This window comes from Saccoglossus kowalevskii, chromosome 18 (assembly GCF_978046115.1).
Source record: "Saccoglossus kowalevskii chromosome 18, keSacKowa6.1, whole genome shotgun sequence".
Classification (NCBI taxonomy): domain Eukaryota; kingdom Metazoa; phylum Hemichordata; class Enteropneusta; family Harrimaniidae; genus Saccoglossus; species Saccoglossus kowalevskii.
Genome location: NC_140658.1, coordinates 26,676,670 through 26,701,414, shown reverse-complemented (window position 1 = coordinate 26,701,414; position 24,745 = coordinate 26,676,670). Strand labels below are relative to the sequence as shown.

The window sequence follows — 24,745 nt, the reverse complement described above, 5'->3', positions numbered from 1 at the left end:
GGCCTAAGTATTGTAGGATGTAAAAATGTATAATATATTTGGGATATGTCTGTTTATATAAAAGAGCATATTGAAATTAGCAAGAAACAGTAGAATACTTGCCTCTATAGAGGTATCTTGAGTGGTATCCAGACTTGGCTTGTTCTTGTTAAACAAACTGACTTCTAGTGGTTTGGCTAAAACAACCTCATTGGCAGTGAGGGTACAACTTTCGGCATGTTTGCCCCACAACTTCATTTCTACTGTTCTATCAAACCCATCTGTTAGAACTACCAAGCTTCTTTTGTAGTGTGGTCCTACAACCATATCTTTGATCTATGTTACACACATGAAAGATTAGAAATGTAAACATTTTAAAATTGACCAAAATAATAGTTTAAGCTGTAGCTGATAAATCAGGTTTTATACTTTTATCAAACTTACTAGCAAAAAGTTTCTTATTTGAGATGATTACATGGTGGGCTGAACATTTTACTAGTTTGTTATGACAAAAAGTAAAAAGTAAAAACTATTTTTAATATTTTTTGGCCAAGGAAAATACATACTTCTTTGACTTTAGCTTTTACAGCAACACGACGTTTGTTTGGGCTGGTCTGCACATCTGGTAAGCTAACCACTGGTGAATGAAAATGTGCTGTGATAGTCTCCCGACTGTAATTGAATGGAGATGCATGCGGGAAAACCTGTTATAAAAAAAAGATAACTTTTGTTTGTTGCTTGCACTGTAATGAATGAATGAAACAATGAATGAATAAAATTGAAAACGTGGTTTTCACAAGTGGGTGGGTGGAATTGTGACAAATTACAAGTGTAGACGAAGATTATTATTTACTGAATATACGAAAATCAATATTAATTAAAAATAACTTTTTTTGAAAGAAACTAAAGCTACGTTGTATAGGATGTGTTGAGCATTTTTAAAAGGTTAAAAGCCGATTAGCAAGTGGGCAATTTCAGTTTAGATGGAGAGATTCAAACCAATGTAATCACGGAGAACCAAGATGTTGATTTTCACACTAAACGGAGAAATGTAACAAAGAATAAATGAACTTGAAGGCGGGAACCAGCGTGGCAGATCCGAAAACATCGTAGTTTAGGGTTGTGTGATGAATTTGTTTTGCGTATCTGTTGATCGACTTGTTTGGCTGATTACTAGCGAATAGACATTATATCTGTCATCGTTTAGGCCCATGCGAGATTCTGGATGGAACTTGGTTCAATGATTTGGAACTAATTACGATATAACCGTCGCTATCCGAACTACTATTTTTGACAGTTGGTATTCGCAGTTAGTGATATAGTGAACAATTTAATCAAAAGATATGACGTGTTCAGTACTTAGTGTGATTGGCTTTATGATTGAAGGTTACGCCCTAGAGTCTTAATACTTCTTTGTAATTGGTTAAGGCTTTGTAAGTGAATAAAGTTGTTTTAGTTGGTCTTGGCGAGTACACGAGGAGGGACGCAGTCTTGGGCTAGTCTTGACGCAGTCTAGGAGAGTCTTGGGTCAACCTTGCGATAGTCTTGGGGACTTTTCCCCAGGGCGCTGTGTCTTATAGAGTACTCGACTGACCAACTAAAGATGAGAGCTGAAACGTATTTTGTTGTGTGTGTCTTATTTGACTGTAAGGTTTAAGTGACTTTTCCGATCCCGCACCTCAAGGGGACGTGATGTAGAGACAGTCTTGTATTCCCCCTGGCACGTGTGAAGAACCCCAGGGGAGAAAGATATCCCGATCATAGTTGTAAAAAATAACGTTGAAATGGGAAAAATGTTCGGCAAGATTTCAGTGAAAAGTAGATTTAAACTAAGATACGAAATAAAAACCAAGAGAGGAGAGAGAGATACGAAAGAGTTGTCAATTGCGGTGAAAAAATTGACGCAAAGAAAATTAAACTGTTACTAGAATAGTACGAACGTGGAACGTTATGGCACAACTTTATGTAGCCAAATAGTTGCGAGATATGCTGTGGGTAAAGACATATTGCATATTGGCCGGGTAGTGGGAGTAAAGTTGACATTTTCAAAGTTGTTAACTAAAAATTCAATGAAGGAAATGAACAGAGCAGCAGAAAAGGGACTTAATTGTATGGAAATATATATGAAATCTAATTACTTTACTTGCAGGTCCAGCACGTACAAACGTGTATGTGACTGTTACATCGTCCACAATAGCAACGAATGTATCGGGCAAGCCTTGTAATAGATCTCCAACTTTTTGGTTGTTTGTCGAGAATTCCTTTACTTTACCGGGCTTTGAAGCCAATATAATATTACCTTTGTAATTGTAGCGTGTTTTATAAATTTAATCTAAAAATCGTTATTTTGACCCCAAATTCCAACCATAATAATGATTGTGCCAAAGGTCTGAAATAATTTCTATACTATATAGATACTGGAGATTATGTATTACTAGTTAGTTCGTGTATATAGATGTTTAAACTGCGGTTATGATCGCCTGAAGTCGGGAGGAATGTTAGCGTGTTTTATGAATTTGTACTAAAAATCGTCATTTTGACCCCAAATTGCAACCAAAATAATGATTGTGCCAAAGGTCTGAAATATTTTCTATACTATATAGATACTGGAGATTATATATTACTAGTTAGTTTGTGTGTATCGATTTTCAAACTGTGGTTGTAATCGCCCGAATTCCGGAGGTATGTTAGCGTGTTTTATAAATTTGACTTAAAAATCGTCATTTTGACCCGAAATTCCAACCAAAATAATGATTGTACCAATGGTCTGAAATACTTTCCTTATAATACTGATACTGGAGATTATTTATTACTAGTTAGTTCGTGTGTATCGATTTTCAAACTGTGGTTGTGATCGCCTGAAGTCGGGAGGAATGTTAGCGTGTTATATGAATCTAAACATCGTCATTTTGACTGCAAATTCCAACCAAAATAATGATTGTGCCAAAGGTCTGAAATAATTTCTATACTATATAGATACTGAAGATTATTTATTGCTAGATAATGTAAGCGTGTTTTATGAATTTTATCTAAAAATTGTCAATGTCATGTTTACGAAAAATATTTTTTAATGGTTTCCACAGCCGTATGAACCAGCGATTATAAAAAGAGGTAACTTTTTTTATTTTGTATGAACAGAAAAAAATTTGACTGGCGGATGCGCTTGGCGACTACTCTGACTGGCGGATGGCTTCACTCCGGTGGTGTTTTTTTCTTCAATATGTCTGCTCTCGGGGGTACTAAATTTACATTGCGTCCGAAAGAGGGGGTATGGTTTGCCAATGTGCTGCCAGCCTTGGGGGCCTATTATTTTTTAGCAAGAATGCACGTGGTGTAATGTTTTAATATAGGATGACCACTGGAAGTAACTGTGATCACTACCGCTGTCTGCTGCAACATCGTATGCATAGCAATGCCGCGCTTCGTGTTAATATCCAACACAACTGGGAACGCTATCCAAGTACCTCGAAGGGTCAGTTTGTTTGAGCATGTGGTTTGCGCTACAGAGTGGCGCAGCATGCTTCTTTTGACAGAAACCACAGGGAGCCCATGAACTATATAATCAATGACTGTACGCAGTCTCTGTGATTGGGGGTGGGGTGGGGTGGGGTGGTTTATCGGCTGGTATTTATGTAAGAAATAGACAAGGGATGAAGACTCCAGCGAGCCCATAATTTTTAAACTGGAACAATCAGATGCAAAGAATGAAAAATTAAATCTATAAAAATTCATAAAACACAGATTACCGTTTCGTGAAATCGCAGTGGTTCGTAACCAGTCTTGTGATTGGTTTTCTTGACACATTCTGAATAGGCCACGCCTCCAACTGTGCTGAGCATTCCGTTGACCGTTAGAATATTCGTTAATGTAGTCAATTTGTGTAGTTTTCTTGAATTATTCTGCATATATCGGTAAAATACAGGTAAGGCTTCGGCGAAATTTGAAACAACAACTAATATTCTTCAAGCTGGTATTTTTATAAACTTTATTTTGTGTTTGTTGCGAAGTAACATGGCTTTGCCGCAACTAATTAAAGTTTTGCCTTCAAATTGTGGAGTTTTGCCGTGAAGTAATTATAGTGTTTTGCCGTGAAATAATATAGTTTTGTCGTGAAGTAATGGTGTTTGCCGTGAAATAATATAGTTTTGTCGTGAAGGAATAGTGTTTTGCCGTGAAATAATTTAGTTTTGCCGTAAAGTAATTGTGTTTTGCCGTGAAAGAATATAGTTTTGCCGTGAAGTAATATTAAAGTTTTGCTGTGAAATAACCGAGTTTTGCCGTGAAATAATATAGTTTTGTCGTGAAGTAATGGTGTTTGCCGTGAAATAATATAGTTTTGCCGTGAAGTAGTAGTGTTTTGCCGTGAAGTAATATTGTTTTGCCGTGAAATAATATACTTTTGCCGTGAAGTAATAGTGATTTGCCGTGAAATAATTGAATTTTGCTGTGAAGTGATAAAGTTTTGTCGCGAAGTAATAGAGTTTTGTCGTCATATTGTGTAGTTTTGCCGCAAAGTAATAGTCTTTTGCCGAGAAATAATAGTTTTGCCGCGATGAATTAAATATATTTTGTCACTTGTGGGCCACCGTAGTTTATTAATAGAACATTTTGTATTATCCCAATCAAATTTATTCAAGCAGTACTGGGTGACACAAAGTAGAAACCATAACAATGGATGGTGAATGGACTGCGTTGGTGTATATTATTCAATGACTTGGGGAGTTTTCGATTACATCAAGGAAAGTTTATGACAAAACTTTTCTTAGAAAAGTTGTTGTACAAGTTTCACAACCCCATACCTTTTTACCAATCATCGACAACCACAGTGCGACTGAACAGCGCAACAAAGAACCTGCAGGTAAACGTATTCTATATAACTGTTTGTTATATACACCAATGTTCCAGTTGTCCGGGTATTGCCCAGTTTCTCAGATCTTAGTGAATATTGTTTGTAGAGATTTTATCATTGTTAAGCTGCTGTATTTCAACATTTCACAAGGTATTTTATTTTTCTGCGATCTCCCTGTTGCTAATTTCATTCAAGCAAGTTTCTTTTCTTTTTAAAATAACACTTCTTTCATTATTCTTTGTTTTCTGTTTGTTTATTGATTATTGACGCCAATGCACTTATAACAACCTCGCCACTTGGCGCCGGCATTACGTTTTTACATCTGCCTTCATGCCGACGTAATTATTCCGTAACTATGGCACAGTTGTGGGGGTGGGGTAGGGGTGTTAGTGGGTGGGGTGGGGGTGTTAGTGGGTGGAGTGTCTAAGAATGCATCAGTTCACTGTATGTCTCATGCGCAAGTTCGAACTTCCGGGGCTTGAATTATTGAGAAACTATTCTATACAATAACAACATGTCGGTGCCCGAAATTGTCAAATTAAAAAAATTAAGACTAATTTTCGTGGCTCAATGTGAACGTTTACTAATATGGTTACCATAGTGCCATGGCGGAGTCACACAAAAAAGAAACCATAACCATGGACGGTCAAAGGTCATAGACTGCGTTGGTGTGAATTATTCAATGACTTGGGGAGTTTCCGACACAAATTTACGACGAAACTTTTCGTAGTTTCACAACTCTATATATTTTTACCAACCAACGACAACTACAGTGCGACTGAATAGCTGTAAATTGGAAACTTTTGTATTCTTGTTTGTCGGGACAAGACACATAATAATCGAATGTAACATAGAAATGCTGTCTATAACTTTATGTTTTTAGAAAGAGACATAGAATATTTGCCTTAAAACCAAAATTTCATTCTTCAAGTTCATATACACTTATTTAAGTAGTAGCATGGTATACCAGATGTAATATGGACAAGGTTACGTACGTTGTTAAGGGTCAACCATTAGATACTTTCGGACGGGAGTAAATATGTAAATATGTTTCCACCCTGATTATTTAATAGTAACCCCCTGAATACACTAACTGAATAAAAATGCACTATCTCAATTATGTATTGTATAATAACAAGGAAACGTATACAGCTTGTTGTTCCAGGAAAACTAGTTAAAGCGCGGTGGTCGTCACGCAGCGCGTGTTCGAATTTCATGTAAATAAATAATGTATTTTACATGCGTTGTATATGTCGCTCTGAGTCCCATATCGAACAGGACATGGCACGACGACCACCATCCTTTAATTATATAAACATTATTATTTTAGATAATACTTTCCACCGTTAGTGTAATAACAATCATTTTTGTTACTTAAAACGTTTATTTATACCGACGAATTGAATGGTGACTTTTCCATTTTATTTTGGTTAATTGTTTTTTTTTTAATATTTACTTTAGTTAATTTATTGGCTTCTTTCTGCTAGATTTGAACTGCAAACTTATGCACTACGTAGGTATACCCTGTATATTAATGATTATGATGAGTTGTGCTCAAAATGGTTCTCAATACACCCGGCGCAGTACAGCAATGAGTACATTTCTCCAACACAGATTTAGATGTGGTCATGTGTGCATACAACCTACCATGTTTGAATATCCACCAGTAAACCACATCTTTTTCCTAACTGGCGTACTCCTTGTGTGCTGCCGCCCTAGAATCAGATCTCTAGTTATTGCTCTAGTCGATCCCTTCTACATCTTCCTTGGATTGACCGGTCAGGTACAATCATGGTTGACAATATCGTCATGGATGTAGTTATTGTATTTAATCGAGGATTTGGGGAGATACAATATGAACAAAACTACATTAGATAGATCACCAGATTCTCTTTGGACTAAGGTTTGAAATGAACTTGTTGATATTATATAGTTTGTTTAGACAACGCTCTACGCGATGGCAGCCACACTTTAACTAATCTGTAACAAAGAAATTGTCCAACACGAATTATGTATATATATATGTTTTAGTAGAATGGAGTCGTGGAGGCTGACAAGCAATTGCAAGTCTGACGACTTTGAATATTACATTGGCGATGCAGTTGAGTTATGGAATGAAGACGAGTCTTACACGCATTGGGGAGTGATAACTAACTGTGACTCAACGGGAGAGGATATGGTGATACACCTTATGCCAAATGAAAGTCCTGTGCTCACAACTGTGAGAGAGGTGGAAGGAGTGGTAAGTCATAACAATAATTTATGACTATCAACATCTTATTTATGTAGATGATTTGATTTGATGATACAACTTGTCATTGAATGATCACCAGTTGGAAACGATTCAATTAAATTCAGCGCGATAAACGTTAATGTTGATACACTTGTGATATTTATAATAAAGCTAGATTATTATCTGACACTTTCAGACCAGGTGATAAATGGGAGTATGGTTCGTGAAATATTGTGAGTACACTACACAAAGTTAACATTGTTGATTCTGTCGAGGTAAAAAAGGAACGACTTGCAGATCTTGCGAGCAACTACGACAAGATTAGGGTCAACAATAACAGTTTAAACGCAAAGCTTCTGAAAAAAAAAAGAAATGATATTGGCTGCTGAGAAAGCCGTAGGTTCACGTATAAAATATGATCTTCTGAAATACAACTGTGAAACGTTTGTGAATGAGTGTAGATTCAAAATCAAGCGAAGTGAGCAGGTGAGTTGCACAACGCATCGACGTTTCGCATTTTCACTTGCTTTTAATGTACTATAAAACAGATTTCAACAAGTCATTGTCAATGACACGTCCCCGTTCCGTTCATATTTGAGTGACATATACATTCAAAGCAGATCATGACCGAAATGCACCTGCATATGTACAACACATTGTGCTAAATCTGAACAAAATCCATCCATGCATGACTGAGATCCGGTTCTGGAATTGTGAAAATACGTGATTTTGATGCATTTTCGGCCTTAAAATGGCCATCATTTCGCTATTGTTAAGCAGATCATGAAACAAAGGCACATATCTATTTGTGACATGATGTACCATGTGTGTGTGAAGTTTGAACTTGATCAATCCAGACATGTCTTGGATACGGATCCAGAACTGAATTCTTTAACAAAATGGCCGCCAGTCGGCCATTTCGAACTTGATCCGAAAAAAAAAAGACGTGCATCAAGGTCCTATTATGTTTAATGTATGTACCAAGTTTGAATGAAATCCATCCATGCATAACTGAGATACGGGTCCGGAATGGTGAAAATGTGCGATTTCAATGCATTTTCGGCCTTAAAGCGGCCGCCATTTGGCTATCGTTAATGAGATCATGATACAAATGCACATACATATTTGTGACATGATGTACCTTGTGTGTGTGAAGTTTGAACTCGCTCAATCCAAGCATGTCTCGGATACGGATCCAGAACTGAATTCTTTAAAACAAAATGGCCGCCAGTCGGCTATTTCGAACTTGATCCGAAAAAAAAAAATGACGTGCATCAAGGTCCTATTATGTTTAATGTATGTACCAAGTTTGAATGAAATCCGTCCATGCATAACTGAGATCCGGGTCCGGAATGGTGAAAATGTGCGATTTCAATGCATTTTCGGCCTTAAAGCGGCCGCCATTTGGCTATCGTTAATGAGATCATGAAACAAATGCACATACATATTTGTGACATGATGTACCTTGTGTGTGTGAAGTTTGAACTCGATCAATCCAAGCATGTCTCAGATACGGATCCAGAACTGAATTCTTTAAAACAAAATGGCCGCCAGTCGGCCATTTCGAACCCGATCCAAAAAAAATCAAAGAAAGCTTAGAAAGAACTCCCATGTGCTGAGAGTATTGGAGACACATTAAATATAATTTGAAATTACTTAGCTGAAAACTAATTATGCAAATCAGAAAATTAATATGACCAGATTTGATTGTAAAACTAATGAGGTCTGCGCAATGTAACAGAAAATCTATGTCTCCAAGTTTAATTGAAATGTGATTAGAACCAAAAAACCAAAAAATTATGAATTATTATGCTTATTAGGGAATTAATATGAACAGATTTTTACCCCAAACTAATTAGGTTTGTACATTGTCCTAGAGCATCTTTGTACTAAGTTTCATTGAAATGGAATAATTATTACCGTGAAAACTCCAAAATTTCGACCCCTCTAAAAATTCGCCCGGCTATTTATTTGCCGGGTTTCGGTGTTTTATTTACCTCCAAATTTTCGACTCCACTAAAAATTGCCGACTCATTCTTATTCGAAAATTGCGACCAGTTTTAGTTTTCCCCCAAACGAAAAAAAAAACGATGTGAGCGTTCAAACGGGACCTTCCTCGAAGGCATGAATCCGGGTTTCTGATTGACTGAGAGATTTTTATTTTATTGGTAACGAAAATATATTCTAAATAAACGAAGTTTCAAATAAAAACGAACACAAAAATCTCGGCATGCTGCGTTTCTGAATTGTTGATTATTACTGTACTCAGTAGTGATTATAATAATGTACACAAAATAAATTTGTTGAATGGTTATGAAATACAAATAAAAGTCAACTTAGTTTCATCGTAAGCGAATGATTCCGGTCTCGTATAAACGTTTGATGCTGTAGGATATCCGCCATGTTCTCTTAGGTCAAATAGGTCAAATCGCTAATTAACCAATCAAAAAGCTGGATGATGCCAACGTGTTCAAATTACCATAGCTTATTTAAATAGATTGATGTTGTAGTACGATATTTTGGCTTGGATTTTGATGCGAAAACGGCATGATTTTTTTAAATAAAAAAATTAGTTGTTTTTAAAAAATAAACTGGTCATCTGAAGAATAATTTAACATTGTTCACAGTGATAACAGCTCATTCTCGAAAGGAAGCTTACCCGCTCACGCTAGTCACGATAAAAATCATACACGTGTACTCTTGAATAGACAAACGTCAATGACTACGGTAAAACTTAGACTCTATTTTAGCCGGCAGGATTGATTGAAATGTCCGAAAAATGACGCCAAAATACACCTTAAAAGTCCCATTTTATTTTCTTAAATCCCATTTTATTTTTTAATCCAAGGGCGAATTTACGGCAGAATTTGGTCCCTCAAATAACGGACACGTGAGCTTTGATTCTAACCGGATACATTGCACTGGGTCGGGGAGATAGTTTGCTAAACTTCCATGCATCTTTTGTCCAATGGGTACCTGTACTTCGAACATTCGCAAGTTTTTCTAGGTAGTGCGAGACAGCTTTGTCTTTTGACCTATTAGTTTTGTGCTGACCTCTTCTCCGCGTCTTGATGTTTTGTTTTGCTTGTCATAATACTCACTGATTGATGACTTTGTTTAGATTTTGAGTTACAACTCGGCCACGACCTTTGCTTTTACCGTGAAACATGAGCAAGTTTACGTCAATTGACGGACATTGCATTTTTTAAAAACTAATGAAGCACACTGTCTATCATCCCCATTTTTTCATTTGCTGATTTCTATTCTGAAAAATTCGACCGTCCGAAAATGCACCTTAATTTTGACTCTAAAAACACGTCACATATCTAACACCAATTATTTAAAACCGGTCGAAATTTTGGAGTTTTTACGGTACTTTAGATATCAGTGTGAAAGCTTAAAATTGGTTAATTATGCAAATTAGGTAATTAATATGTACAGATTTTAACCCACAATTATTCAGGTCTGTCTATTGTCCTACAGCATCCATGTACATTCATTGATATGTGATGTATAGTACCTGAGATATCAGTGTGAAAGTTGGTTAATTATGCAAATTAGGTGATTAATATGCACAAATATTTACCGGAAACTAATTGGGTCTGCATAATTCTAGATTCATTGAAATGTGATGATTAGTACTTTAGATATCAGTAGAAAAGCTGAAAATTAATTATGCAAATTAGGTAATTAATATGCACAATTATTTACCCTAAAACTAATCAGGTCTCTGCATAGTCCTAAAGGATCTATGTACCAAGTTTCATTGAAATGCGATGTATACTTGAGATACCCGTGGAAAAGCTGAAAATTAACTAATTATGCAAATTAGGTGATTAATATGCACAAATATTTATCGAAAACAATCAATCTCTGCATAGTCCTTGAGTATGTAAGTACCAAGTTTCATTGAAATGTAATGCTAACTACTTATATCAAATGCTGAAAATTAATTAATTATGCAAATTAGGTAATTAATATGTACTGATATTACCATAAAAACTATCAGGTCTGTGCAGTGTCGTATGACATCTATGTACCAAGTTTCATTGAAATGTGATGATAAGTACTTGAGATATCAGTGGAAAAACCGAAAATTGACTAATCATTATGCAAATTAGGTAATTAGTATCCACGGATTATTACCAAAAACTAATCAAAACCTAGCATGAGTTCAGAGCATCTATGTACCAAGTTTCATCAAAATCCAATGAGTGGTTGTTTAGATATCAGTGGAACAGTCATGGAACCACTAAAAAATAGCTAATTATCATGCAAATTAGGTAATTAATATGCACGGATTTTTACCAAAAATTAATCAAATCTGCGCATATGTTCAGAGCATCTATGTACCAAGTTTCATCAAAATCCAATGAGTGGTTCTTTAGATATCAGTGGAACAGTCATAGAACAGCTAAAAATTAGCTAATTATCATGCAAATTAGGTAATTAACGAGCATGGATTTTTACCAAAACCTAATCAAATCTGCGCATTGGCCCAGAGCATCTATGCACCAAGTTTCATCAAAAACCGATGTATGGTTCTTGAGATAGCAGTGGAACAGTCGGACACACATACACACACACACACATACACACATACACACACACATACAGACATACAGACACACTAACTGCAAAGACTCCCATTTTGTGCTTCGCACATGGGAGTCAAAAATGACGTGCATCAAGGTCCTATTATGTTTAATGTATGTACCAAATTTGAACAAAATCCGTCCATGCATAACTGAGATCCGGGTCCGGAATGGTGAAAATGTGCGATTTTGATGCATTTTCGGCCTTAAAATGGCCGCTATTCGGCTATCGTTAATCGGATCATGAAAAAAATGCATGTGCATATGTCCCATATAATGTGTGATGTATGAGTGAAGTTTGAACTCAATCGGTCCATGCATGTTCGAGATACAGGTGATCACGGACGCACGGACGCACGGACGCACACAGGGCAAAACATAAGTCCCCGTTTTCGGACTGCGTCCGAACGGGGACTAATAAAAAGTGGTACATGGGTGCTCTGGGATAATGCACAGATCTGATTATATTTTAATTTAAATCTTTGCATAATAATTATCTAATTTGCATATCAATTAACCAAATTTAAGTATTTTCACTTGTTTCTCATGTACCATTGAACGGTTGCAATGAAACTTGGTACATAGAAGCTCTGGGATAATGCGCAGACCTGATTAGGTATTATCACCTAATTTGCATATTAATTTTAAACATTTTCACTTGCTTTTCAAGTACCATTAATGAAACATGGTACATAGACACTCTAAGATAATACTCAAATCGTGCATAATAATTGCCTAATTTGCATATAAATTAGTCAATATTGAACTTTTCCACCTATATCTCAACCACTCATCAGATTGAATGAAACTTGGCACATACATATGTTGATGCTTAGGGGTAAGCCATATACGTATTCAGTTTAGGGTTAAATTTTGTACTTACTAATTACCTAATTTAGGTGCTCCACAGATATCTTGCCTATCACTGAGCAAATGTTAATAAAACTAGGTACATAGACGCGTTTAGATAATCCACAGACCTGATTATTTCAGAGTTGAAATCCAAAGCAAAGCTCGATCTGCGAACATGGACGCTGTCAGAACTTTTCCCGAAAAACCGAGAGAAATTATCTATGAAGGTGGTTATTTTGACAAACTAGTTTATAATTGCGATGAAACTGGTTCATATTGGAAGCTGTTACCGTCGAAGTCACAAGCAAAAGCAAACGAGCAACATACTATGGGACACAAACAAAATAAACTGCATCACTGCTGTGTTTACAGCAAACATAGTCATGATTTTATTTGAACACTGCCTGACACATGTGATGATACATCAATTAACTAAACCGAGGGTTTATATGTGCTTTTTATGTTTTTGAATGCACGGCCTCACTCTTTCACGAGGTCCCTCGATAAGTCGCGGTTTTTGCTTGGATCCCGACACCCGCGACTTAGCGAGGTGCCACTGTATTAATGACCTGTTAGTTACTTGTGTTTCTTAATATGCATAACTGTAATGTATTAAGTACTGTTGCAGAGAGAAACATGCAACTGGTGCTATAAGTTTGTGGTCTGACAAGGTATATGACCAAAATATTAAGTCATCATATATGGTCATTATTTCATTAGGTTCTTGGACCCATCCTAATCATTTGCTTTATTAGAAGCACATATGCTTACTGTACAAAGGACAAAGACTAGACTTGCTTGCAGTCTGTTGCGATTCCGATGGAAAATCCTTGAAAAATAAAGATAAATTAGGATACTAAAGCCTTCAGCGAGAAGTTGTGGTATGACCCGTGGCTCGGCTGCTCCACCCACCGTATGACAAATATGCAAATTTACAAGCCCAAATCTGGCCGGTAATGCGAGGGCGCTTACACTGATGGCAATTCTGTTGGGATTTCGCAGTCATATGACTTTTGCGTCCACTCTTCGTTTACGCAATTATATTTATTTTTCAATAATTTTTCATCGGAATCGCAACAGACTGCAAGCAAGTCTAGACAAAGACAAGTCTATGGTCAAAACAAGACATGTTTAAATGATTTTGCATGCGATAAACACAATGCTTTATGTGCTTCTAATATAGTAATAAATACAGTATTTGTTTGTCATGCCTCCAATACCTTCAGCACACGGGAGTTCTTTCTAAGCTTTATTTGATATCAATTTTTCATGAAATGCAAGCCATGGCCGGAAGTCTGGAATCGCCCGTATTTCCCGCACGTAAATACACATTATAGTGATCTACGTTTATGCAACAAGAAGAACGAACGAGATTGAAAGCAGACTGAGGGGGTTTGAAAGACGCTGCCTCCGCCGCATCCTCAAGATCTGCTGGGAACAGCATGTCACCAACCGAGAAGTCTACAGGCGCACCTGCATCAATAGCATCACAGCTGAGGTGAAGCAGAGACACTGGAGATGGCTGGGGCATATGCCAAGAATGGGCAGAACCAGACACCCTCACGCTGCATTGAGATGGGCACCACCTGGGAAGAGAAAGAGAGGCAGGCCTCTGGGCACCTGGAGAAGGACTGTGGAGGAGTTGAAAGCATCAGGAAAGACCTGGAATGAAATAGGATGACTTGCACAGGACCGTGACGGCTGGAAGAGATTGTCGGCGCCTTATGCTCCACCCGAAGCGAAGAGGACTAACAACATAGCGTTTATGCATACAAGCAACACAGCAGTTCACATACTTCATACATCAAATACAGCAAGTTTGTGATATTAGTACACATGTTATTGGTTTCTTTTGTTTATGACGTTGAGCGAGTCTGAGTGATGTCGTCATGATATTGAATTATTTATCATGTTCTATATGGGTTTCACAACACGCATGAAATATGTTGACACGATTGTCTAACGAATTCGACGTAGCTTTTACTTATGATGAAGATATTAATTTCAGCAAATGAACCGACACGTATTAATTATTTTTTATGTGGTATGATTTATAATAATGTTATGTCTATTTTTTCCAAATTCCAGGCTGAAGATTTTGCCAGTAGGCAACGTATATTAACTGCAGCACGCCCAATAGCAGGAGCCGTTGTCAGGAAAAAGGAGAAGAAAAAGGGGGAAAAGAAATGTCTTTGCTAATACAATTTTAGACAAGACAGTGTCGACAACCAGAATCACTTCATACATATTTGAAGTTGAGTTGTTTTGTGAATTACACTCGTGAATGTCAATGGCAAATTTTAAGACAAATTCTGTGTTGTGTCTTTGTTATATTAGACCTTCTTTCTAAAAATAGTGTCGTATTTTAGTATACCACAGCTAACAAACTATGATGCGTTCTATCCCAAATGTTATCTTGTTGTTACAGTACACCTAACTAAAACTATCAAAGTGTGTTTTATTTTTGAATAGTTTAATAGTTTGTAAACTCACAAACAAGTATATTATTATACTATAATATAATATAATAAGTACATTATGTTTTACTACACCTACTAAAGTAGTTTTACTATATACTACAACTACCGCATGATGTTTTTGTTATTATACCATCAGTTGTAGCACAATCTGTACCGGACAAACTGGCAGTGGAGGGATCATATCACAAAGCCTTCTTTTATTATGTTTTCCTTAAATAGGTTTCTGAGTAAAATTTAAGTTTACACTGTATTACGATTCCTTTGATTGTATGATGTACAATAAACTATTCAATTAAACATTTTATTATTTTTACTGGCTGCTTTGCAAATTTACTCCAGCTTGACAACTACAATGTTTATTAATTCAAGTTCAACAAGACAATCAACATCCATATACATACATTTCAGAATTTGCATATGATGATTAGGAGCAACAACATATTTTCTATGATTTCGTCACGTTCTTCTCTAGGAGTTTACTATAAGTGGACGTTTCCATTCATATTGTATGAACAATATAAAAGATACCATCAACAGTAAAAACAAACGCCAACTTGTGACTAATAAGAACACCATGACTGATAAAAACTAAAGTCAACAAGCTATGCAATTGCCAGAAGAAAACGGCATGTCCACTGGACGGGAAGTGCCTGTCATACCACGCGGAAGTTGCGCGATTAGACAAACAAGCGAAATATATGTTGGACTTACTGGAAATGAATTCAAAACACTATACAGAAACCACACTGCCTCATTTCATAATCAGGCCTCTAAAAATGTGACAGAACTAAGCAAGCATGTTTAGTCACTCAAAGAAAAAATATTGAGCATCGAATAACATGGAAAATTCTTGCTCATAGTAGCCCGTTCAGTAGCTCCAGCATTTTATGTTTGAAGGAAATTTTTTTAGATCTCACCACTCTACACTAATTAAAAGAAATGAACTTGTATCATCATGCCAACACAGATCAAACGCCTTATTATGTAATACTTAAACCTGTATGGTTTTATTTTATTTAATATGTTAATTTGCGAAATTTATAATGAATGCTCATTGGTGCAGTGAATTATTAAACATAAAGCTCCTGATGAGTGAGGTACTTGTATCTTGCGAAACAGTGCTGTTGAGTTTCAATATTCATGTAGTTGTCTATCACCACATTTATCCGCTCTACATATACTTTGTATTATGTACATGTACATGCGCGTGTGTATATATATATATATATATATATATATATATATATATATATATATATAAATAAATAATAGTTTACCATATTTTTGTAATATCCCATAGTAACTAATACTTCAATAACTTTCAACGACAAGTTTATTAGGAAATATTTTTAAGATGGAAAATACAGACAAAAAATGTCTACATCGTTGGATAAACTTGTCCGCGATGGTGAGGACTTCATCGTTTAGATTTAAAGTATTCATTGAGCACATCTAATGCTTGGGAATCTTTACCATAATCCTGTATATGAAAGAAAATCATTTTCCCAATAAATTTGACTTTATCATAAAATGTTAAAATTGATTGGATAATCAAAAGTGGTTCTCAATCCCTTAAAACACTATTCAATCAATGAACTAAAACCAATCGAAATAGACTTCCTTCAGTGACTACAGATCAGAAATGAATGGAAGGTATCGAATGAAATTACTGGAGGTAAAACCTAATCGAATGAACCTGGAACAAAGCAATGTACAAAGTTATAACTGAAGTATTTTACCTTCACAACTACACAGCTGCTTGCTACAATCTTTCTTGCTTTTCCCTCTCTATCAATCTTGCATAGACCGGCCCATTCACCAAGCTTTTTATTGTCATCCACCTACAAATAGCAACACTTTGTATTAGGCCAGGAAAAAAAAATTCTGTTTCTCGTTTCATGGTAATTTTAAAATGGCAAGGCAAGGCAATTTTTTTTTTTTTAAATACTGAGCTAAAATGGAGGAAATTTAAGACAAGTGAGTACAAGCGCATTTCGGAATGCTGTAGAAGGAAAAAAACATCTGAGGTGCATCGTTCATAACTATGCGCGCGGGAACGAGAAACATTTTTTCCCCTCAGCCTTGCATATACAAGTTCAAGGAGGTTCATACTAAATTTCAAATTACTGTATGTGCTCTATTAGAAGCGCATTTAAAAAAAGTCATAAAAATATTACTTATTTTGACTATAGAACAATCTCTAATTTACGTAACTGCGTGCACTAATATTAGAGCAAATACGGTATGCCATTTTTTCTCCCATTCCTAAAGGCCATCAAATAAACAACTTTGGGAAGGGGGTGTATTTTCATAACATCCAAGTAAAAATTAGGAATAGACTAGAGATAAATTTGTACTCTTCTGATGAGATTTTTAAAAATGTGTGCATTTCCATTAATTTCTAACGTTTCAATAGAACAGTTACAGTGGTGAAATCACAATTTATGTTATAAAATGTACATACTTTGAGAAGGTTAATACCATGCTCTGCACACAGAGCTTCCACCAGCTTTACATACATTGGTTCATCACAGTTGTTGGCAAGAACACACAGATGAGCTTGTCGTCTGTAACATACAAGTAGAAAGAAATTCATCAGATAATCGCATCCTGAAACTAGAATTCTAGAACAAATTGTTAAATCATATCCAGACCTCAATCGCTTGAATAATTGTAGTAAATTCAGATTTTTCAAAAATATACTAAACTTAAGATGAATAAAAATTACATTAGGATGTATATGAAAAATGGTTGCCATTTATTGTTTTCTGTTAATTATCACATTTTTTAACTAACAAATCCAACAAATTTGAAATTCATGCACGTTCAACATACTTTTCACAATACAGAACATGACACAAAGCATCAAATTGTTTTAAATAGTTACATAACGGCATTGCGGTACTCCAACTGTAGATAGGGCAGAGGTGGGGGTAAGTTTGATTTACAAATTATTGATCCTTCATGTGGGCTGTGTGCTCAGGTGAAATGAATCATGGGATTATCATAATTTAAGGAGTACTTCATTTCTAAAACAGAGCAGAATTACTCAAATCACCAAAATGAGAGTGTAAACTCGTCACCCAACATTGAGAGCTCAGAAAATATGAACAGCGCCACCACACAAGTGAGCTAAGATTTAAAAATCTTTTGTTTTTAATGTATAGGTTTTGCACTACAATTTGTATCCAGGTGTAATAAAGTCACACAAATAACCTGTCAAAGAAATACTATTGCAAACTTTTTTTTATTAAATACCCAATTAAATATCTGGGAAAAAAAGAAAAAAGACTGTTATATACTGTCTTGCGGACATCTGTAAGTTATCTACAGGGGTATATACAATTGAATTGGGGAGCTAGAGGATTAAGGTAGCGAGAAGGGTTTTGTGACGTTTTTAAATAAAACATTCTCTGTCTGTTGTCTCGTTGAGAACAGTAATTTAGGTTATATATATCAAAAGACTAAGTATAGAGGTACAAGTTCGCACAAACTGGACAGTCATTGTTTACATAATTATCACGTGACATCAAAAATGGCGAACCTTGTAAAAATGACTAAGTACGCGATTGCGAGAGCACACTGCGGAATTTCCTGGTGAAATTTACGTCATGCATTGTCCGTAATCAAGCCCATTGAAATGCGTCTCCGATAATCAAAAGAGCTATTATTCCGATTTCTATGCAGGTTTGTTTTTTTGTCCTTAAATTATTTCATACTTGGCACCTTTAACAGACTATTATTCTGTGACAAAGCATTTTCTTTAAAAACCCAGACATATTTCGCACCATCATTATCTTTTGAACGATAACTGCGAGTTTGAATGTCCTAGTCCGAACGCACTTGATTTAGCGGCGGTCCCAATGGGTCGTACTCGATCAAAACTTCAACTCGAGAAAAACGCGAAAAACAGTTTTGGTTAATAAAACACTGTAGATTTGCTGCATTATTATAAATATACACTAAAAATGGCCAAACATATTAACCACTGATATCATAGAACTCATAAAGAGTGTCAGATAATGAATAATTTCAAGCTCGAGCGTGAAAAATGAAGAAAACTGCTGGCATTTGAGTCCGTACTCAGGAACGTTCGGGTTTTCCATTGTTATGCAAACGAACAACGAAGGATAATCCTCTGACAAACATTACTGTCCCACTATACACGCTGACAGTTTACAAACAAGCTAATCCTTCAAGTGTCTCTGATAAGACATCTAATAAAACGGTTTTCATGGTGAAACAAAATGGCCGATGTTTGAAAAAAATTGCCGTGTCAGAGTGCGACACTGAGTGGCAGATTTTTCTTTGCCTCGTCTGTCAACGCTTTCTTTCTTTTCTTCCCCATTGCGTTAGAAAAAAAAATGTATTAGTAAAATAGAATATTGACTTGGAAAATAAAACGATTTAAAAGAAAGTTGTGCAAAGTTACAGTACTCCTTTCGCACAACCTCCCGCCCGCTTCCGCTTTCCAATCACCCTTTTCTCTCGCTTTTGCGACCGCTTGTTGAATTCGACCGGACAATTTCCGCTTTATTTTCGACCACGCAAACCCTGAAATATCACCGCCCACCTGCTCGCTCGCGCGCATTTAAAATTCGGACTAACAGAATAATTTCCGAGGTTTACATTGTCTTATAATTGTCTTTCTGTTTTTTATAGATGTTGAACAGCTGACAAAAGTTCAAATACTTTTTGTTTTAACTATCTATAATTATATGCACGCAACCTGACCCTTTGACCTCGATTTGGCCTGGACTGAATATTTTATTTTAAACAATATTCTGACGTGAAATACAAAATGTATTTCAACACAAGTACGACATGGTTGTCTGAGGTTTCTTTCCCGATTGTTGAGTCTTTGCAATGTGTTTTATATAACTATTGTTGTTTCCCCCGATGCTGAAGGACCGTAAATCTAAATGGCAGTTACATGCATGGGCTGAGTGAAAGAAAATATTTCTAAGCCTAAAATAAAACCTAATATTACACCTCTTTGTGTATTTGTTAATTTTACATATGTTTGTCATGACAGTATGTTTGTAAATATCTAGAAAAATCTCGTCTTTCGTTGATAATTTCGATTGTTTGTTTGGAATGTCGATCCCCGTTGGTTTCTCCATACTCAGGCTGAGTTTAGGAAGAGCGTCGATCAACACCGTGACAATCAGCCGAGAGAAGACAAACATTGACCGTAATTCATGGGGATCATGTCCGTAATTTGTGGGCTGAAACCCCAAATAATTAAACAAGTATTATTATTTTAATATATATTTTATTTTACATCGCAAAACTAAACCATGCAAAAACAGAGCTAGAGTTGTTCGCGGGGTGACCACCGAACTCGGCCAGATTTCTACTCGGCCAATGACCGATCACGGCCAGTGACCGTACTCGGCCAGCATATGTGCATAAGGGTGTCAATGATGCAACAGCGAGCGCTGTATTACAGACTGTCAGAGTCATATCACAACAAAATATAAAAAATGTATGGGCGTCAAAGGGTGTCGATTTCAGTGATGCCTATCGTGCTTTGTTAATAAAAAAAGGGATGTCGATTTCAGTGACGTAACAGCCAGCGCTGTGTCTTTTGTCATATCACAGTAAAATGTAAAAAAAAATAGACGGTCGCCGCCGATGTGATGTCTGTGATTCAATGTAATGTCTGTTTTTCCTTTGAAAAGAAAATTTGCGTCACTGAAATCGACAATGTTCAGCCAATGTTGAAATCAACAACATGTCGGAGAACCAGTAGCGTTTGTGTGTGTGTGTTTGTAAACTTGCGTTGTTGAAATCGACAACAAAATAGTCGCGGGAATTGGCGACTGGCCGAGTTGTGCATTTTTTTCCTGGCCGAGTTGAAATCTGGCCGAGTTCGGTTGTATTCGTTCGCGGTGAAACAACCGCATTGAAGACAATGCAACTTCAACTAGCCATTTCTTACCTTGAAATAAAAAAAATAAAAATTCGAAGAGCATCGGGGAAAATATTAATAATCATCCTTATCAATCGCTTGCTTTATTTTATTCGAATCTATGAAATTCACGATTTTTGTTTACAGTTGTTGGCAACTTCCCCGCTAAAAAAGTTATGGCTATAACTAAATTTGACACGTTTTTCTTTTAAGCCCAATAAATTATTCATACATGTCAAGCTCTGTTCGATTCTTTCAGGGCATATGGCCGTTTTTAGTCGAAAATATTTGTTGTGGGAACACTTTTATGGTACGTATACGGTATAGACCGAACTCGTTCAATGATCGTGACTTAATTTTAAAAATTCAATGTCAAATTTTACCAGACGTGGACCGATGTGGATTCGGTATCGTTATTTTTGGAATTACTCACTAACATTTCCTCGTTTCTCTGCTCTCTCAAAAGGAGTTACCTAGGCTTTTTTCACGTAACTGTCTCATTAGAAAAAAATATTACATCTAGAACAAGCGCCCAAAACACGTAACAAGAGGTCCCAGTTCAGTTGCTTTCACGATACAAGTGTAATACAACTATTAGATTTGAAGTGTCGTTCAGAATGTAATAATAGTTAATACTAGTTGTATGTTCACACTTTACTATCAAAACCACCATTTCGACCACCCATGTGCCAGTGATCAGTGTTTGGGCGAGCGGTCAATGTTTTCAATGAGCGAGCTAGCGAGCGAAAAAAAAAACGCGATTAAAATGCGGTCGGTTTCCGGTCGGACAAGACCGCGTGGTCGGAAATTAAGCGTTAAGCGGTCGATGTAAAAGCGGAAGGTTGGGCGAAATGAGTACTGTATGACCATGTTTCTCGGTCGAAGTCTCGACTGACAATAATGCTGACAATGGACGTTAGATAAACACGCATTGTTTGCAACTGGAAGCTTATCACCCGTTATATCAGAATCGTCAACAACAGAGTATACAGATAAGATGTTATCATTTAAACCCTTTCAAAGATAAACATTATGCAAATATCCACGAAACGCCAGTTGTAATCTTTTCTGCTAGTGTTTTAAAACACTAATTTGAGCAACGTTATTTCGCAATTTCGATCTTTTGTAAACCTGGGGTGATGTATCAAGGTCTAAAGTAACCGTTTTATCAATTTGTGAAAAATCAAGAAAAAAGTGAAAATTTCCCTTCTCGCTACCTTAAGGTTAGAAGTACAATTATCTTCTGCATTTTATTCATGTTTCATGAATTACTTTATTTTAGGTCTAATGTATTTTCACTGAAACAGCGAATTAGATCAACAAGAACAATTTGATTTTGCAAAAATCATAGGCAAACCAAAATAAAATTATTTTACAGCAAGTCTCAGAAATATTGGGGCAGCTAATTTGCAAACTCGCTAGCGAATTAGCGAACTGCTTTGGTTTTGACTAAACGGTTGGCTTTCGAATCTCGCTGGCGCCGTCTTGTGGTCACACCCACTTTGGGTGAATCTATATAACAGTAGGGACACTGGTAGGGACAGTCGTCATACTTTAGAAGCTGGTCAGCGATGGCCTTACAGTTAGATGGCGATTTCGCTTTCAAATATACCAGGGAAAATGTTCTGTGTTCTTCGTGTAATGAAGTGATGTCGAATTATGTTCGTTTGGATGTGAAAGTTTGTTTTCTCCCTGATTAATAGGAATATGTTTCTCAACTTGTCTCTTTATTTAGTTTCAATCAGTGTTCAAGATGGCTACCCCCATATATATAGTAAATTACGGTGGATTAATCGCTTATCATATTATTACTCAGACTATTCTCAGACTCACCAGGAAAACTACTTATACATTATTACTCCTCACAAAGCAAATCATTCAGGGGAATCCAAACATGTACCTGGCTACGTACGTAAAAGCATTCTATGTCCCCCTAATGCAATATAGGCTCGTCCAGAGTCGGCGCCAGCGAGATTCGAAAGCCAACTGTTTAGTCAAAACCCAAGCAGTTGGCCAATTCGCTAGCGAGTTTGCAAATTGGCTGCCCCAATACTTCTGAGACTTGCTGTTAAATGGCCTTATTTTTACTGATTTAATGATATATAAACATACTGTAAAATACTTTATTTTCGCTGAAGGAATGATTCAATGAAAATAAAATCCAGCGAATATACATCTTTTCCTATATTTTATATTCAACTTGTCAAAAATAAATTCCATACAAAACACCCAAAAAGTCTTTTCAGCGAAAATTAATTCCAGCTAAAATAAAGCATTTTACAGTATCCTATAGTAACATTTTGCTTACTTGTCAAGAGCTTTGGCTGCTTCATGCAAACCCCTTGCAAGACCGTCATGAATCAATGCAGTTTTCAGTACTTCTTGCAGAGCTGTGTTAACATCCATTGGACCACCAACAGCGGCGGCGGCGGCTGGGGTTGCAGCGGGCTTACCATCTCTGAGACGCAAAATATATTATAGCATGAGAAAGGACAAATGCTAGAGGATTCAGCTGGCATGAGCAGAGTATTGTGAAAAATTTGTATAATTAGTGTATTCAGCTTGTGTCGACAGTATGTGCTAGTCAATATATTTATTATTTTATTTTATTTTCATTTCTCAAAAGAAATATAATCCCTGACCCTCCCCACCTTGGGGTATGTGGGGACTAGAGTTGTTAAATACATTATGCCCCTCCCTTGTTATCCCCACCCTACTCTACTGTCCCCATGTTTTTATCCAGATGGGAAATTTCAGGAGAAAATGTCTCAACGTTATCCACATACTTGCCCCACATATCACCAAAAGCTGAGTGTGTGTGGTGATCACATAGTAATTTTGGTACGTGAAAAGACTGAGGACTGAACAGTTACAAAGTGCTTATAATCCAATTTACAGGTAAACTATGATGAATCAATTCAGTGCAACACATGCACTCTTTTAGTTAACTTTATCAATGCGACCCCAAATTGCTTGTTCAACAACCTTTCTAGCCTAGAAGGCTCAACTATAGTTACTCAATGAATAGCAACATACCAAAGTATGGAAACTCTCCAAGTACACCACCACCAGGTGTGTGTACACAGGTGGGCTACATGTCAAGCATAACTATAATAGCACACATACGCACATTTTGAACCAGAACAATTCTTTTCAAAAATTTGACATTCCACGTTTAAGTTGCATGATTTATGGAGTTTCGCATATTAGTGAGGGGCCGATTCAGTGAATGACCTCCACAACTTGAACAAGCTCAATTTTAAAACGCTCATATGACACCAATATCACATCTGTTTTAAATCTAAACGAAGTTTCATATAAATGTGCATATTGTCATAATGACTGTTACTAACCAGTGTGATATTGCCGTCAATAAAATCATGGAAGGTAGTAGGAGTAAAACCCACGTGGGTTGATACGGGTAAACTCCAGTGAAGTAACCGGCATGTTGGCCATTTTTACTTACCCTTCCGCGTCAGACATTATGAAGCGGACGTCCTCGCTATGAAAAAAATAAGTAAAAATATAGACATCAGACTAATCTAAGATTATTCAACAACATTTTAAAATCGAAATAAGAGACAAAGAATTTATTCTGAAAGCAGATTATGGGCGATTTTCTATGCAACCATACTCACATCGATTACCCGGAAAAACAAATTCGCAAAGGACTTCAAAATGGTTGTTCGCAGTGCAAGTTGGGTAATGGAAGGTACTAACTTAAATTAAGGGTGAATATAACAAGAATCTTGACACGGACCTCATAAATATATAATTAATTTGTAAAAAAAATCAATTTAATCATTTTGACACTAATATTATAAGCTTATGAATGCACAGCAG

The 24,745-nt window shown here is 36.4% G+C and overlaps 3 protein-coding genes across 6 annotated transcripts; 1 reads left to right on the top strand and 2 right to left on the bottom strand.

The window, feature by feature from the left end:
- Window positions 1-3: 3 nt before the first annotated feature.
- On the bottom strand, window positions 4-16,384 carry LOC146731992 (uncharacterized). The gene is made up of 3 exons (XM_085493044.1): window positions 16,266-16,384; window positions 546-683; window positions 4-315 (listed from the first exon to the last, which is right to left on the bottom strand). The coding sequence occupies exons 1-3, from the start codon at window positions 16,284-16,286 to the stop codon at window positions 4-6; spliced, it is 471 nt and encodes a 156-aa protein (XP_085349170.1). The 5' UTR covers window positions 16,287-16,384.
- On the top strand, window positions 4,685-15,285 carry LOC144361485 (uncharacterized). Of its 4 annotated transcripts, none has more exons than XM_085493124.1 (3): window positions 4,685-4,837; window positions 6,863-7,070; window positions 14,597-15,285. In XM_085493124.1, the coding sequence occupies exons 2-3, from the start codon at window positions 6,864-6,866 to the stop codon at window positions 14,705-14,707; spliced, it is 318 nt and encodes a 105-aa protein (XP_085349250.1). In that variant the 5' UTR covers window positions 4,685-4,837; window position 6,863; the 3' UTR covers window positions 14,708-15,285. The 4 variants fall into 4 exon arrangements, with proteins under 4 accessions (XP_085349250.1, XP_085349251.1, XP_085349252.1 ...); XM_085493125.1 differs by having other exon boundaries at window positions 4,697-4,837; window positions 6,860-7,070; XM_085493126.1 differs by lacking the exon at window positions 4,685-4,837 and adding an exon at window positions 4,855-4,978.
- On the bottom strand, window positions 16,304-24,619 carry LOC100376688 (small ribosomal subunit protein eS12-like). Its single transcript, XM_002739709.4, has 6 exons — window positions 24,541-24,619; window positions 24,369-24,404; window positions 23,211-23,360; window positions 17,453-17,555; window positions 16,728-16,829; window positions 16,304-16,468 (listed from the first exon to the last, which is right to left on the bottom strand). Exons 2-6 carry the CDS (start codon window positions 24,383-24,385, stop codon window positions 16,406-16,408), a joined length of 435 nt encoding a protein of 144 aa, XP_002739755.1. The 5' UTR covers window positions 24,386-24,404; window positions 24,541-24,619; the 3' UTR covers window positions 16,304-16,405.
- Window positions 24,620-24,745: the final 126 nt, after the last annotated feature.